Source organism: Herpailurus yagouaroundi, unplaced genomic scaffold (assembly GCF_014898765.1).
Source record: "Herpailurus yagouaroundi ecotype Mexico unplaced genomic scaffold, PumYag 197, whole genome shotgun sequence".
Classification (NCBI taxonomy): domain Eukaryota; kingdom Metazoa; phylum Chordata; class Mammalia; order Carnivora; family Felidae; genus Herpailurus; species Herpailurus yagouaroundi.
In genome coordinates, this window is record NW_024412428.1 from 4950479 (window position 1) to 4967287 (window position 16809).

The 16809-nt window shown below is 44.7% G+C and overlaps 1 protein-coding gene across 11 annotated transcripts in view; it reads left to right on the forward strand.

Moving 5' to 3' along the window:
• Positions 1-16809, forward strand: part of LOC121012749 (phospholipid-transporting ATPase IB) — a 651500-nt gene that overhangs the window by 438955 nt on the left and 195736 nt on the right. For all 11 annotated transcript variants that reach the window (XM_040448061.1, XM_040448063.1, XM_040448066.1 and 8 more), the window contains 3 exons: positions 2715-2789; positions 10272-10394; positions 12138-12216. In XM_040448061.1, the coding sequence (XP_040303995.1) occupies positions 2715-2789; positions 10272-10394; positions 12138-12216 (277 nt within the window). The remainder of the gene's footprint in view (positions 1-2714; positions 2790-10271; positions 10395-12137; positions 12217-16809) is intronic.

The window sequence follows — 16809 nt, forward strand, 5'->3', positions numbered from 1 at the left end:
GAGTTGGAGGGCGGGGCGATGTGTCTCACAGTGAGTGTCTGCATGTTACGGGTTTTCTGTTGGACGAATTTGCATTTCTTTCTTTTCAGGTTCCCTCCATCAGTGCCTGCCAAGTTGTCAGCCATTTCTGCTCCCAACTTTACCCTGCCATCCTCCTCGCTTGCTTCTTGGGGGGAAACGGCATAGGTGTGTACATTGTCCTTCAACCTCAGTTTGCTTGCTGTGGTGAATGGGACAAGGGACCTCAGCCGTGACTTGTCCCTGCCTGTAGATTTCTCCCTTGAACGTTTTCTTTTAATGTTTTGTTTATTTTTGAGAGCAAGAGAAACAGAGCGTGAGTGGGGGAGGGGCAGAGAGCGAGGGAGACGCAGAATCCGAAGCAGGCTCCAGGCTCTGAGCTGTCAGCATAGAGCCCGACGCGGGGTTCGAACCCATGAACTGTGAGATCATGACCTGAGTTGAAGTCGGATGCTTAACCGACCGAGCCACCCAGGGGCCCCTAGATTTCTCCCTTTAAATGAGAGTTGGTCAGCGATTTCTTGGATTGTTGCCCTGTTTCCTGGAAAATTTTTTACTCTGTAGGTATATTACTCTGCTGTTGGCAGTCCCCCTTGTTTGAGCCTATCTTGTATTATTTCTATGCTGTGTCATGTGTAGTTTTAATAAAGGCTATCCTATAGTTTCATTGAAAAGAGCTGATTCTGGGGTGCCTGGGTGGCTCAGCCAGTTAAGCGTCTGACTCTTGATTTCAGCTCAGGTCATGATCTCGCAGTTCTTGAGATCAAGGCCCGCATCAGGCTCTGTGCTGATAGCACAGAGCCTGCTTGGGATTCTCTCTCTCCCTCTCTCTCTCTTCCCTTCCCTCCCCAAAATAAATAAGTAAACATTAAAAAAAAATAGCCATTTGCTATTTTCAATTACTTTTGCTGTTTTCAGTTGATATTAGGAGAGGGGAGAGCGGTAGAAATATCACTACCTTCAACAAAAGAATATAAATCAACAGAATTAAGCAATATAATAATTAAGTGTTCATTAGATATTTATCAGTGTTTGCTCACTTATTTGAATAGGAGAATGTAAAAGTATAACACAATCTTGGGAAAATAAAGTGAAAACTCTTGAAACAGTTTACAAATATGCTTGAATCAGATGTGGACCCAGGCTCTCCTCTCACTAAAAGTTTGGCTGAACTATTGATTACCAAGGCCTCGAGTGATTGGAAAGCAGTGTGATTGGAATTGTTGTTTTAGGGACAGCTGATATTCGAACAGGTGTTGTAAAAATATTCTGAGTGCAGAACACAGCATAAACTTCTGATTCTTAGTTCCCTGTCAGTGTTTCTTGACAGAGAACAGCCAGGCCTCATGGGGGCCTCTTGGGAGACTGTTGGATTTAAGAGTGAATAAGCGTGTGGGAGGACTTTTGAGGGTCCGCAAGGTCAGCAAGCTTATCTTAGATTTAGGAGGGATCCCTAGCAGTTTTTTGAACTAGGGGATGAGATAATCAAAGCTATGCTTAAGAACACTTCATCTGGCAAGTGAATTGAGGTGTATTTCATTCGACCCTGTTGGGACTCGGTGAATCCTTTGTACTAGCTATCGCATTCCGTACAGTTGTGCAACATAGGCAACAGTTCCTTTCTCAAGAAGCTGATTTTGAAAAATCAGACTCGGCAAAATTTTCGTAGCAGAGTTGGTCTCGACTCTTATTATCATGGGGTAGCTCTTCTGTGTTGCCAGTGTATTTCTCCCATAATAATGGATTCAGTCTGTCATGATTTTATACCACTAAGGTGAATTCTGTGATTCCCGTGGGATGCCTTAAAGTCTAGCCCCAGATCACTGGAATCCTGTTGTATCCCATAAATTTACATGACTTTTGAAACAGCAGCATGTTGTATTCCGTTCTTCCATATTCGCTCCCTTCTAAATCAGGGTTTTGTCCATCCTCGCGATGGCTCACCCCTTTTCTGTTGCACTCTGATTGCTGCACATCTTCTCCTGGTTATGCCCGTCTGATGGCTTCTTCTCTAACATATTTTTATCCCCTGGTATTTTGCTCTGCAGTTGTTTTTATGTCAGTCTTGCTTAATCAATTAGAATTATAGTCTACTTGAAGACGTAAATAATCGTCTACATTTTATTTATTTATACACCCATGTTACTCAAGAAGATGATTTGAGCATGTTCCTTTTGTATTACTGTGTTTTGACCTTTGCTGAGGTGGTGGACGTTTGATTGAGGAGGGTCACTATTTTATGAGCTAAGAACATAAGTGACCAACAGAGGGTTTTTTGTTGTTTTTTTATTTATGGTTTTTATCTGTTTGAAAGTCCTACAAAGATAAATCACCTTTATCAAATCAACTCCATGGGGAAAAAGAACACGAATTCTGAGACTCTTCCAGTCAATGAGAAAGCGTTGCCACGAAACATATTCGACGTAAATGAAATAGAAGTTGCTTTTCTGTAAAGATGTACATATTACCTCTTAAAATTGATGTATGCGTTAAATATAAATTTTCCTTAAAATACCAGTACCCGTAATATCGGGAACTTGTTTTTTATGGAAGAACGACCACCACGTCCTGTGGCTCTTTATCCCTCAGCAGCTGTGTCCAGCTGGTGGTCCACATTCCCCCCACTCCTTCTTCAGTGAATGGAAACATTTAGGTCAATATTGATATAAAACTTCTTGAACTTTCTTCTCTTTCAGCTTTGGTTCGCCTTTGTTAATGGATTTTCTGGGCAGATTTTATTTGAACGCTGGTGCATCGGCTTGTACAATGTGGTAAGCATTCCCTATCTCTATCTGATAGCATGCGAAACTTCAGTGACATTCCTTTACTGTTTACGTCTGGGAAGTGTATCTAAGTCAATCATCTGTATACATAGCGGGCAGCACAAATACATCTTTAGAGCCTTTGTTGCTGCGACACATCCCGCAGAAGCCCGAGCTCTCCACACATGGTTTCAATCATAGCAGATCATTCTTGAATAACCCCATGAAATTATTAACCCATATATCTTGATAATAGACCCTTGTTACCTCCTGACTAAATGCCTGCACAACATTTCCTTGTTTTTAGCTCAAGTAAAAATTTCTGAGCTACATCTAAGCCTATTCCGCTTCGTAATTTTATTTCTGAATTCTTAAACATAGATAATGCATGTAGAGTATGTAACCCGGTGTCCATTTTGTCCTTCTTAGAAGAGTATCTGTCCTTGTGGGAGAATGTTGTCTTCCACAGCTAGTGCTGCAATAATGAACGTTGACTTCCAGCTCCCATGGGGAATGATAATCGGCTTGCTTGGCATTTTTCATGATTTTAGAGTTCTTTTTTCATTACCTCACTATAGTGGATTCAAACGCTAGAAAGAAATAGAAGCCATAAGCCCAAATGGCGAAGTATAGCTACTTAGCTGTTTGTTTTTCTGACAGGAAGAACCAGGGTGCTGTAGCCTGGTGCTCTAGAGACCCCGGTACGCAACATCGCGAGTTGTGCTTTCCCACTTCTTTTGGACGCTAACTCTGGCATCGCCTGCCCTGTGGGAGTTTATAGTCAGAAACAGCCATCTTAGGAAGCTACAGATGGAGCTTGCCAGACCTACAGTGTACATTGTGGGGCTATAAATATTTATACCTTGTGTATACATTTTTGGCTGGATGTTCTAGTCACCGGCTCACACAATCTTTTTTTTTTTTTTTTCTTCTTTTTCAGTAGCTACCATGCAAGGTTCCAGGTATAAAATGCTGCATTTGATAGGTCGCCCTAGCCCTGTGTAGCTTGACGGGATAAGAGGGTCAAATGGGTAGACTAAGCTGCCACTGGGCCTGAGTTCAGATCTTATCTTGGGTTTAAACAGTCTTGGTGAGTTAGTCGGTGTGCTGCTAGCTGCTAAGTATGCTGGCACATTTATCGCTAATACGTAGGCTCAAAAGGCAAAGGTGACAGGTGGTGAGAGTGGGGCCGAATCAATGCCCCTTTCTCACCTGTGCTGAAACAGCTGTTCTAACTCACCTACCACATGGATAGCGGCTCAAAGACCTCCCCTCGGACAGATTGCTAACTTTGCAGGACCTAAAACTGTTTGGGGCAGATGAAAATTAGCCTCTGCTCCATAATGATTTAGTGCTGGAAGGGGCCACATCCATACCCGCATACGGATTTATAAATAGGAAGCTGAGACCCGTGAGACTCTGCTTGAGAGCTAAGGACTGGTGTAGTGTCGCCTGGTTGGATGATGCGTGGAGGTCAGCCCCCCTTTTGTGTTCAGGCCTGAGAGCTGGATTCTTCACTTACCTGTGTGCAGCCGTGGACAATTCACATCAGTCCAACAAACTTGCTTTGAGGGCCTGCTATGCATAAGATGCTGATAGGCTTGGACAGTGTTGGTCAGAATGTGGTCCTCGCACCGCTTAACCAGGATTTGTGTGAAGATGCGGACGCCTGAGCCCCATCAGAGCTTCTCAGAGATAGAACACAAAAGTTTGAACACAGTTTTTTTAAGGATGGTTGTGCATATGAAAGGTTACGACCCACGGTGACCTTTGATCCCTAGGGCTGGGGATGTGTTGTGTGCTCTTTGTGTCCCCCAGACTATAGAAAGGAGGATATGGCACTAGAGAAGGAAATTTCAAGGTAAAATGGCCCTGCACGTCTGTCACTAAGACCACAGCACAGGTGTTGGAGGGAGCCACCATGCAGAGCTGGGACAGTCAAGGATCTGTGAAGTCAGAGGGGTTCTGGCCTCCAGAAGTCAGTCGTGCTGGAAGGGCCAAACCTTTTGAGAACATGGAAGTTTGTCTCCATAGAAATTGTTTTGGTAACTTTTAAAAAAAAAAAATTTTTTTTAATGTTTATTTTTGAGAGAGAGAGAGAGACAGAGCACTAGTGGGGGAGGGGCAGAGAGAGAGAGAGAGACACAGAATCCAAAGCAGGCTCCAGGCTCTGAGCTGTCAGCACAGAGCCCGACACGGGGCTCGAACTCACAGACCATGAGACCATGACCTGAGCCAAAGTTGGACGCCCAACCAGCTGAGCTACCCAGGCCCCCCTGTTCTGGTAATTTTTGTTTGAAATAAATGGAAACTAAGAGAAATATTGCAAAAAGAGTACAAAGAACTCCTGTATTCACATTCATCGATTATTACCATTTTGCCCTCATTTGCATTTCTCTCTCCTTACGCGTGCATATGTGCAAACGCCCGCCAAGGGCACGCATGCACACACCCACAAGCACGCATGTGCACGCACGCACCCCCACAGGCCCTCATGCATACGCACACACCAACACAATTATTTTTGAACCAGTTGAAAATAAGACATCAGGCTTCTTACTGCTTAATGCTTTGGAACACAGTTGCTAAGACCATTCTTTTATATAACCACAGTATAATGATCAAAATCTAAAATTTAGAATGGGTATGGTACTATTCTCTGATCCTTATTAGTTCATATTCCAATTTTGCCATTGTTGTTCCAATAATGTCCTAGTTAGCAGTTTTTTTTTTTTTTTTCTCCACTCCTGCCTCAGTGCCCAAAGACCCAGTACAAGGGTCTCTGAGTTTGGGACAGTTTGGGACGTCTGAGACATTCACGAGTGACCCCTATGTTGGGCTGGATTTCCTCTTTCCATTTTCTCCAAACAGCATTTCTGTCTTAATTTTTCTTCTTCTGTATATGCTCTTTAGATTTGATTCCCCGGGCCAGCTAAGGTAGTGAGTCATGGTTTGTCATAGCAGATTAAATAGCATAAAAACTGACCTGAAACTCTGAAATCTCTCCAAATAATGAATGAATGCCATCCATTGGATTCCCATCGTATCTGTAGTCAAATTTCTACGTCCTTTTATTTTATAGTGACAAGAACCACCATGGTCAGATGGATTTCAGCTAGGTTTCATCTCTTACTTTATTGAGGTAGCTCTTAATGTGCTTTAAACTGTTTGAAAAATTATCTTATTTAATCCTATCAAGCCAGCATCATTTGAAGGAAAAAACTATGGGCCAGCCTCATTTGTAAACAGAAATACAAAAATTCTAAATAAATTATCAGCAAATAGAGTTCAAGAGTGCATCAAAAGAGTAAAATATTTGACCAAGTAGGATTTATTTCAGGAATACAGGAGGTTCAAAATTTTTAAATCTTTCTAAATATCAACCAAAGAAAAAAGAAAAACATGATCCCATCAGTGGATGCGGAGACAGTATTCGAGGCAAGTCAGCTGCCACTCCCCAAATAAGGACTCTTAAGTAAAATGGGAAAGAAAGAAGCGAATCAACTATGATCCAGACTATTTATTAAAAAAAATAACACAGTAGCATATTACCATAAATGGTAAAATTCTTAAACTATTTCATTTTAAATAAGAAATTAGTCAGGGATGCCTGAAATCACTATATAATTCAGCACTCGTTTTGGAATTTTCAGCAATTGCCAGGAAAATTTAAAAACTATTACTAGAAAAAAAATGACTTCTGTGCTTATACAAATATGCACACAAAAAGTGGCCTTTTAAATGTGTTCACATATGGCTGTATATCTATAAAACCCCAAACATATCAATAAATACTAGAATTATAAGAGAATTCATAAGGTGACTAGATCCATAACCAATAACTTCTTTCTATCCTAACGATCGATAGCTTTTTTAACTCTAGCAAGGAGGCTTAGAAATGGAAAGGAGTAGTAATTCCTTTCATATACATTGTGTAGGAGTAATTTTTATAGTACCAAATAGAAAAAGAAATCCAAAACCTTACTGAAGTATACAAAATAGAGGAGAACAGCTAGCAAGGGATATTATTCTCTTGTATGAGAAGACAGTGTCATAAAAAAAAAACAAAACAAAACTCCTCTAAACTGATACATAAATATGTGTATTCCAAATAGAATCCCAGTGATTGGGGCCGGGGTGGGGGGGGGGGGGAAGTTGCTCAAAATGATATCGAAGTATAAGTGAAATTAACAAGTACTTGACAACAAATACGCAGAGTACAAAAAAGGAATCACAAGGGTCAACTTCTTGTCACTAAACATCAGACAATATTGGGGTGCCTGGGCAGCTCAGTTGGTTGAGTGACCGACTTTGGCTCAGGTCGTGATCTCATGGCTCATGAGTTCAAGCCCCGCATCAGGCTCAGTGCTGACAGCTCAGAGCCTGGAGCCTGCTTCGGATTCTGTGTCTCGCTCTCTCTCTGCCCCTCCCCCTCTCACTCTCTGTCTCTCTGTCTCTGTCTCTCTCAAAGAATAAATAAACATTAAAAAAAAATTTCTTTTTAAACTTCAGACAATTATAAACCTGTTGTAACCAAATCAATATGATCCTTACATGAAACTGCACCAATAAGAGAATCCAGAAGTAAATTCCAGTTTGGGATTCCAGATCTACAATATGTGAGAATTAAATAAACGTCAAAGGTGCTATTTTAGGAAGAGTTTGGATTAATTGTGTTCTGACAACTGGCTCTTTATTTGGAAAAAATAAAATAAAATTGGATGCCTATCTTATACCACATAGATAAATTCCAGATACGTTAAGACTTACATGTGGAAAGTGAAACTGTAAGATTTCTGCAAGAAATTCCTAAAAACTTTGATGACAATAATTGGGCACTCAAAGCTATTCTTGACCATAGAAAACTTAAGCGCTTTTATATGACAAGAGAAACCATAAAGAAAGCCAGGAGACAAAGAGTGCATCTGGATTAAAGACAGAGTTGGTATCTGTTATACTCCAAGTACTCTTAAAAAGTGGATAAACCACAAGTAGAAAATGGACAAAGGACCTGACTAGACCGTTCACAGAATTGCAAACCCGAATGTCCAACAAATATATAAAAACACGCTGACACGTGTTGGTAGTCAGGGAAATGTGAGTTTCCTTTTAGGTAAGAATTAATATCTTTAATTTTTTAGCCTGGAGGATATTAAATGTAACACCCAGTGCTGCTGGGGAAGCAGGGACAAGATTACTGTTGTCCTTCATGAAGGGAAAGGTAAATGATTGGAAACTTTTTTGGAAACCACTGAGCAAACGTCTTGTAAAATTTAACATGTATCTTTTTACCCTGCAACCCTATTTCTGGGAATCCTTCCCACAGAAATAAAAGATAAAGGTATCTTTGTTATGATACATTATGGACGTTTATTACGTAATGTGTGTGGAAACAAAGGAATACCTATCTGTAGGCGAATGGCTGAAAAAATACGGAGCCTCCGTATTATGAATCACTGTGTGGGGGGACAAATACTGCTTTAGTGTCAAACCCAGGGGACATGTGAAGCATCCCATGATGTATTGTTTTGCGAGAAAAATACGAAGAAAAATTTGTTTCTATAAAACAGAGAATGGGGGCGCCTGGGTGGCTCCCTCGGTTAAGCATCCGACTTGGTCTCAGGTCATGATCTCACAGTTTGTGAGTTGGAGCCTTGCATCGAGCCCTGTGCTGACAGCTCGGAGCCCGGAGCCTGCTTCAGATTCTGTGTCTCCCTCTCTCTCTGCCCCTCCCCTGCTCATGCGCGCTCTCTCTCTCTCTCTCTCTCTCTCTCTCTCTCTCAAAAATAAGTAAACATTAAAAAGAATTTAAAAAAACAACGACAACAAAGAATGATCTATGTGTGTGGTGTGTTAAAGCAGGGTGAGAATATGATAGGTCCTACTGGGGGGTTGGCCACTGGTGAAGGGGGGACGATGTGAAGTGGGTAGAAAGTCCCGTAAAAAAGGAAAAGAAGCAATAAAGACAGTAACATGAAGCACGCGTGAAAGCACATATAAGCGGAACAACGAGGGTGGGTGGACGTACAGCTGTGCACGGGTTCTGAGATGTTGGCTGGGAGCACCTCCCTTAAACAGATAACTTGTACTATTGTGAGAGGGCCGAGTGCCAGCCCTCTCGATCCTCTTATCCTTGCAATCTGGAGGAGGTTGAGATCCCCGGGGCCATTTTGCTTTCTGCTCCAGGGTGAACGGGGATCATGGGAGTTTTGTGGGCCTTATTCCACCACATCTCTGATTGTTTTATCCTAATAGATTTGGAAAAGGCTTATTTATCTGGACTCGGGCTCCGGGTAGCTGGTGACACAGAGCTCTCAGAGACACGCACCCAGTTCCCACGGGCCTGAGAGTTTGCTGGGTTTGTAGGCAGGGATTTGCTCGGTGCTGATGCTGAGCAGTGAGTGACCCGGCCTGTGACCTCTTCCCAGAACCACGTAAGAGAATGGCCTTCCTTTCCGGGCTGAAATGGCATGCTGAGTCCCAATTTCTTCTTTAGGATCTGGCTTTCTCTTTCCCAGACGCAGTCAGGAGCGTGCCAGTCCCCTGTAGATTACAGGTAAGGGTCGTGGTCTCAGCAGGCACCAGGAGCCCCGTTGTCGTGGCAGGTTGCTCTGTCTCCTTCCCAGCCTCGTCTTGTGCCACGTCCTCAGCCAGCCACCGTGCCGGAAGTCTCAGGAGTCCTCACCCCACCCCCGAACGTGCCACCTGTGTTCCTACCTGAAGCTTTGCGAGGGGTGCTCGTTTCACGGGAGTGTTCCCTTCTGCGCCCCTCTCCCCGGCCTCCCTCTTCATCCCGCCAAATCCTGTAGGTCCAGTACCTTACAGGTCAGGCACTCTTTGGTCCCGGAACCCTTTCCTGACTTTCCCTTCTCCTTCCCCATCATCTCCCCCATGAGTAGTTTCGCAGAGCACCGACTCGTAGGTGTTTATTTATACGCGGGCTGCCTGCCGCCCGTCTCCAGCCCTGCAGTAGACAGAGCTCCTGCGGGTCAGGGACCTGCTGCTTTTCCTCCTCCTTCTATACGTATTCCTGGTGCTTATCACGGCGTTTGGCCCATAATTCATTCCCAAGAAATGTCTGTCAGATGAATAAATGGGTGAAGTACTTCGTGCTTCCTGAAATTTGAGTATAAAATCAGGATGGGAAGTTGTAAAATCGTGCCTCGGCGACGCTAACAGGAAGGCACAGCACCCCACAAAGCCACCGAAACCACCGCTCGCTTGACAAAGGAAGGTAGTTGTTAATTGAACGTGGTCTCTTAGCTAATCAGATATTTATGGTGTTGTGTTTCGCGTCCAGTGCATTCGTTTTATGCTGATGGAGTAACAAGTAAAAACGGTCTCTCGTGTATTCTCTTTGTTTGGAGGGTGCCTGGGGAGCTGTGAATCACTGAGGCTCAGGTCTGGACTTGACTGAAAATTAAGTCATCGTTCCGTGGAAGCGAAACACTCGGGAAGGCCAATTTTAATGGCTCGTTGTTCTCCACACAGATTTTCACAGCGTTGCCACCCTTCACCCTGGGAATCTTCGAGAGGTCTTGCACCCAGGAGAGCATGCTCAGGTTCCCACAGCTCTACAAGATCACCCAGAACGCGGAAGGCTTCAACACAAAGGTAAATGACGCTCGCCCACAGTCGTCGCCTCAGAAGCGTGTAAGCGGCGCGCTTCGTCTTCCGGCTCTAGTTACCTGCCTGAGAGGTCAGAGAGAACATTTGAGAAGAGTTGAGGCCCCAGCCCTCTCCAAAGTATAGCCAGCCGGTGAATTCCAGATGCTGAGTCGGAAAGGAAGCTTCCGCGTTGCACGTTCAGTTCCTGTTTTCCAACTCCTTTGCTCTTGTCCCCGTGTGCCTTTGACATTGGTCTGGCCAGCGGCGCCCATGGCCCTGGGTCCTGTGGGATCAGAGACTCCCCTTCCCTTCATAAAGCCCCGCGATGAGGCCGGTGGGGAGCTTCCCTAACGGAGCCTTCTCGCCACCTGTGGCTTGGTTTTTCAGTTAAAAGAAAAGGTTTCTTTAGTCAGTGAGTAGAATTGGCCAGATGTCAACACGGGAATCAAGGCAGTGGTGGGTATTTCTTTTTCAGCCTGGAGAATCAACCAGAAGAGACAAGGCATCTAGACCTAAAAGATGCCTAAAAGGCATCTAGACCTAAGCAGTCCTGCAGAGGGCCGAGCGGAAGCTGGGTTAGGCTAGGTGTTGCCGGGATTCTGCCGTCAAGCCTGGCAAAGGGGACCTCCCAGGGTCTGCCAGTCACAGCTAAGCAGCCGGGTGGTTGAGTCTCACTGGCCAGAAAGGAAGACCTGTGCCTGGTTTGGTGCAGGATGCCTCCTTTGCCATGTTTCTGTCTTAGATTTTTGTGCAGAGGGGATTAGGGGGTTGAAACAGAGGTTCATTTTAACATTTTAACAGCGGTCATTTAAAATACAGGACGCTGGTTGTGTGCATGATTTGCTTGGGTAGCCACCGGGGCCTTGGTAAGGGTGACAGAGGGTGAGACTTATTTGCAGACACCTTGAAGATTTTTTTTTTTTTTCTTTTGAGGGGATAGGTGAGGAGGTCAGGGAAAAGGCAGGAAAAAAATGAACTTTTCAAATGGGAAAATCCCATTGTCTTATCATTTTTTTTTCATTATTGTCTGTCTCCCCACCACTACTTAGGATCAAACTATAGGACAGTCCCCGGTACAATCTGTAGATGTTTGAATAAACTCAAGCTGGTGTCAGTATGGTAGTTCGGTCATCTCAGTAGTTAAAGAGATCCTCGAAATGCATTTATGAAACTCTGGTTTGGAAGAAACTAAACTTTGCGTTCTCTTGTTTGACCTTCCAAGTGTTAAAGAGTTTTAAACGTGCATGATACTAACCAAACTCCTAGGAGTGAGCAAGTTGCACGGGAGGGATTTCAAAAAGCAAAACAAAACAGTGAGAGCGGGGTGTAGGAATTCACATTTAAGGTGTTTTCAGTGTTTTCAAAACATTTCTGTCTCTTGTTAACAATTTTGACCTAATACCCTTCTCTTTCTAGATGATTGTAAAATTGTGTTGTCTTTTTTATGATTACTTAAAAAAAGGATTATAATTCATTTTTTTGGATGTGGACAGATTGTATATTGCTCTATGTATATGGCCATATACATTCAGGTCTTTGTAGTAAGGTGATATTATCTGGAGATCGTCCAGTCATTTGTACGTAAAAATGAGGAAATAGGTATTTTTTTTTTTAACTTCAAGAATAATACGGTGCTTCTGCAGCGACACAGCACCCTGCCAGTATCCTTCACAATGAGCCGTCTGTTGAGTTGCACAGAGGTCAAGAGTTGTGGGCAGCTCCTGACTCCCTTGGTTTGTTTTCCCTTAGGTTTTCTGGGGTCACTGCATCAACGCCTTGGTCCACTCCCTCATCCTCTTCTGGTTTCCCATGAAGGCGCTGGAGCATGGTAACAGCTTCATGACCTCAACTGTCAGCAAGTAGCTCTGCGGTCCCCCTGGTGCCAGTTGTTCACGATTCCCCCCCCCCCCCCGGTTCTGCAGACCTAGAGATCACAAGAACACATTTTAGAAGAAAAACATACCTAAAATCTAATGAGAGCGAGGGCTCAGGTTTATAGCTTGTAGGTTTCATCCATTCTGGCTCCGAGAGCCCGTTTTCTTTCCAGTTGCCTGGAGAGTTTAAATGCTAGGAATTCTAAACTTTGTTTTTAATAACCGTTTGAGGCGAGGATCTCGAAGCAAAGCACGGCACTGTAATGAAACATCGATGCCTCCCGTCCACGAGTTGGACATTTTCGGTTAATTACTTGGGCTTTTGTTTTCCACCCTCACGGACCTATATGCAGAGTAACTCAAATCTCGTGAGAGCCTAACCTCACACCCCATTTCCCGAAGGAGTTGCCTTTCCTTGACATAGACGTTTCAAGCAAACTGTTAAGGTTTGAGGACTGATTCTCTCGACCGGGTTTAGTCCTCCCTCCAGCTGGAAGAGGGCATGTGAGAAATGCAGCTGACTCAATATATCCAAAATGTTTCCTCCTAAGGAGAGACACATCTTTTAGTCCCAGAAAAGGAAAATGTATCATGAGAATGCTTCTCTTTCATCCCTGTCAAATAGTAATAATCCCCCGGGGAAAAATTACTCCAAATGTTGACTAGACAAGGCCTTTTATTGTTCAGAGAACCAAAGAATATAAAGCCTACAAGCCTCTTTGTTTCTGTGTCAATGTGTGTTGTGCTTCAAACAGAAATGATTCATCCTCGCTGATAGTCTTTAGCCTATTAAATACTGACAGTTGGAGAAAATGCATGCACAGCCAATTTATTATACCCTATGACCTGTTCTCTGAGTCTCATCAGACCTCCTTGTCCTGGAAGGGTCCCTAAGTCTCCAGATCAGAAAATAAAATGTCCTGTTTCCAGACCCACCCCCACAAGGGACATTCTAGCAGAATCGTGGCCTTTTAACTCTAAAGCTTTCCTGTGATTCATTTTTACTCAGAGTAGATCTTCATGTATTTTGAATGAGCAGGGGTTCCAAAGAGTGCTGAATGTGGTTTGTTGTAGAAGCCCTGCCAATTTGGTGATAGAAGCAGCCATCACTGTGTCAGGACGGACTGGCAATGGGAAGCAATGGGAACAATTTTTTGGGGGGGGGCGCCTGGGTGGCTCAGTTGGTCAAGCATCCGACCCTTGATTTGGGCTCAGGTCATGACCTTGCGGTTTGTGAGATCGAGCCCCACGTCAGGCTCTGAACGGACAGCATGGGGCCTACTTGGGATTCCCTTCCTCCCTCCCTCCCTCTGCCCCTCCTCTCTCTCTCTCTCTCTCTCAAAATAAGTAAATAGTAAAAACAAACAAGCAAGCAATTTTGGCAGTTGTCCCCTTGGCCCACACGCAGGGAGACACAGGGAATGGTGTGGACAGAGCACAATGGCTGTCCCCAGGCCCCTTCCCCTTCTTATTGAGACGTGGCACTCTGGTCCTAACTCCAAAGTGCTTGCCTTGGGACTCTCAGAAGATCTGTAAGATGGTCATGTGCTTGTCTGCTCCCAAAAGAACTAATGTGGCCCATTCTGCGGTAGGGGCAGGGGTTTTCCAATCCTAGAGTTATGATTATGTGCTTTGAGCTTGTGGCTTGTGGTTTGTGGCAGAATTGTTACAGTCAAGCTATAGCCCATTATGTAGATCTATTCGTTCACCTCACGCAGCCTGTGTTGAAAAGCAGACAGACTCCTGAAAAGTTACTTTACCTGAGAGATAACACCAGATGAATTTCGGGTTCGTTTCTGCCGCCCTGTCTGCTTCCCTCAAATTTGGCAATTTGCCTAAGAGCCAGCCAATAACATGTTTTTTTCCAGTTTGTGTTATCATCACCAATGCCATTATTTCATTGTGTTCAGTAAGCCCGCAGCATGGGGTTTTCTTTTCATTGTGTTGTAAACGTTAACCTATTGAGTGAACCTGTGTAACACAAAATAAATTGCAAATATTAAGTATGTTTGGCAGAGAATTGTAGGAGGCCATTGGAGTTCTTGTTCATCAGTTGACTTCCTCTAACAAATGAATATTTTAGAATGAATTTCTTAATTCTCACGATTAATGGGTAGCAAAAATGGTTGTACTGTTGCTCTTTAACCTCATTGCCGTGATGCTGATGTCCAAGGCACTGTGGTGGATGATGAGGGTGACAGGTAAATAAATCAACGTGGGTCTTACCATCAAAGAGTTTGTAGTCTGATAAGGGAGACTGGATTCACACGTGGAAGCTTCTAGTACAAAGTAGAATATTATTGCCTCAAGTAAAATACACCTGGCGTGCTGTGGGATTTTAGAGGGCTGAGAGAGAAATGCCTTTCATTTGGAATTGCTAGTGACCTGTTTGAGAGGACAATATTTAGGTTTAGCCTCCAAGTCCAAGCAGGATCGAGACATACAGGCATGAAAGGAAGAGCCGGATACAGTGGGGAATTTCAGGGCTGATGCGGAAAGCTTCGAGGAGCTGATCCCTTCAAGGGTAGAAGACCGGAAAAGGTTTGAGAAGGTGGGTGAAAGCTGGACGGCACAGGGCTTTGCATGCGAGGTGAAGAAGTTGGGACTAAAGATGTTAAGGGAAGAGTCACGTAGAATTTAGATCAAGGAGAGTGTTATGATCAGAGCAATCTGGGGGGATGAACGTGTGCTGTCAGATAAGGTGAATGGTAGGAGGAAAACCACTTGTGTCTCCAGGCATCGCAGGGAGCGTTTCAGCAGAGTTAAACCCAGGAAATGGGAATGTGTTTAAGGAGGAGGGAGCATGTGTTGAGAACTTCTGTATTCAGCAGAACCATGGCGTCTCCCTGATGTGCACCCTGAGAGTGCGCAGATATGAATTCCGCCTCTCTTACCCTCTGGCGGCTTGCAGAAGGTGGGAGCCGACGACCAGCAAGCACGTATGGAACTGCTGAATGGCCAGAGTGCTGAGTGCTACGGGGACACAGCCTAGTCTAGTGGGTCGAGGAAAAGGCTTCTCCAAAGAAATGACATCTATGTTTTTGAAAGTTGAGGAGGGGGTGGCCAAGTGGGGCAGGGGAGGTGTGGGGGAAGGTGGGGAGAAAGAGCATCCCTGGCCCGACCAGGCAAGCACGTGAGCACCCGCACACGGCGTGGACAGTATTTACCGGTGTGGGAGCCGGGGAGGGGGTGGGGACCTGGACTGCAGACTCTGTTCAGCCTCCGATGAGCGTTTCAGGATGCTGGACAGGGAATGTCAGGAACCTCCCCTCCTTGTCTCCCAATCCTAATGCAACGATAATAAACCGAAGCACGTCGTCACGTATTTCCAGTGTTCCCTCCGGGGTCAGCAACAGCACCCACGGTCGAGACAGCTACAGCACAGAGGCGGCGGGAGTGGCTGGAAAGGAGGGCAGAGAGGTTGGGTGAGGGTCGCGTCCTGAAAACCCGGGTGGGCACTTTTCTCGGTGAGGGGTTGGAGGTGAGAGAACTGCTGTGTAGAAAAACACATGAGGGTTGGCAGGAAGACGAGGGTTTTCTTTGGGCGTGGGTGCGGGTAGGGAGAGGAGAGTCAGTGGTGGAGATTCAGAAAGGTTGCAAGTTTGAGAAGATAGGGACTCTTGCCGGGATTGCTGGTTCGTGTGTGCTGATTGGCAGTCTCAAATAGAAATGAGTTCTCGTGACACTTTGAATTTCCGCTTAGAGCAATGTTATCACCCAACCCCCAAAGACACCTGATCTGAGACAAAGTAAGGCACTTCCAAGGCAGCTCGGATCCTGATCTGACAGAGGAGTCCCTCCTTCACCCCCAGGTCCTGCCTGAAGCTGTTCCTTGGACTCCTCCCCACACCCAGGGCCTTAAAGGAGTTTTGCCTGACAGGCTAAGGTCCCTAGAGTATTTCGTTCCTGTCATTGACGCATGCTTCGTGGATTATGTCACAAAGACAGTGGATTTTACTAGGGAGTTCTCTGTCCACCATCCATGAAGAGAGGCACAGGTACATACCAGTGTTGTTCACTTGGGGCACGTAGTTGTTGGGAAGGAGTATTTTTGAGAAGGTGTGAGCACGCCATTCATTCCTTAGAAAGGTTCCAGGAATTTTGCTTTGCTTATGTTTGCGTGGTTTTGGATAGACCTTTCAAAGCACTCCTTTGCTGATGGAGTTTGTGAGGACTCATTTCAAGTTTCAAAATAAAATTTTCCACTCCGGCAATTCAGCAAATCCGATTTCTTCCGACCATCACAGCCTTACGCTCAGTCCCGTGGCCCATCTGCAGCTCCCACGCTTTGATGTGAAAAGCGATTCTAGGTTAAAACCAGAGATGTCACCTTTGCAGGGACTGAAATTTATCAAGACCCTTGGTGTCAGGCCACACTCAGGTTTTCCATTGGTGGATCCAGTCTGCATATTTGAGCAATCCTCCTTGAAGTGGAATGTGGCTATTGGCGAAAGAAAGCAAAATCAGGTTTGACTTAGCGAAAGGAAATTTTCAGATTTTTCTTGATGAAATTTAAGAGGGGGGAGGGTGTGACGAGAAAGAGAATA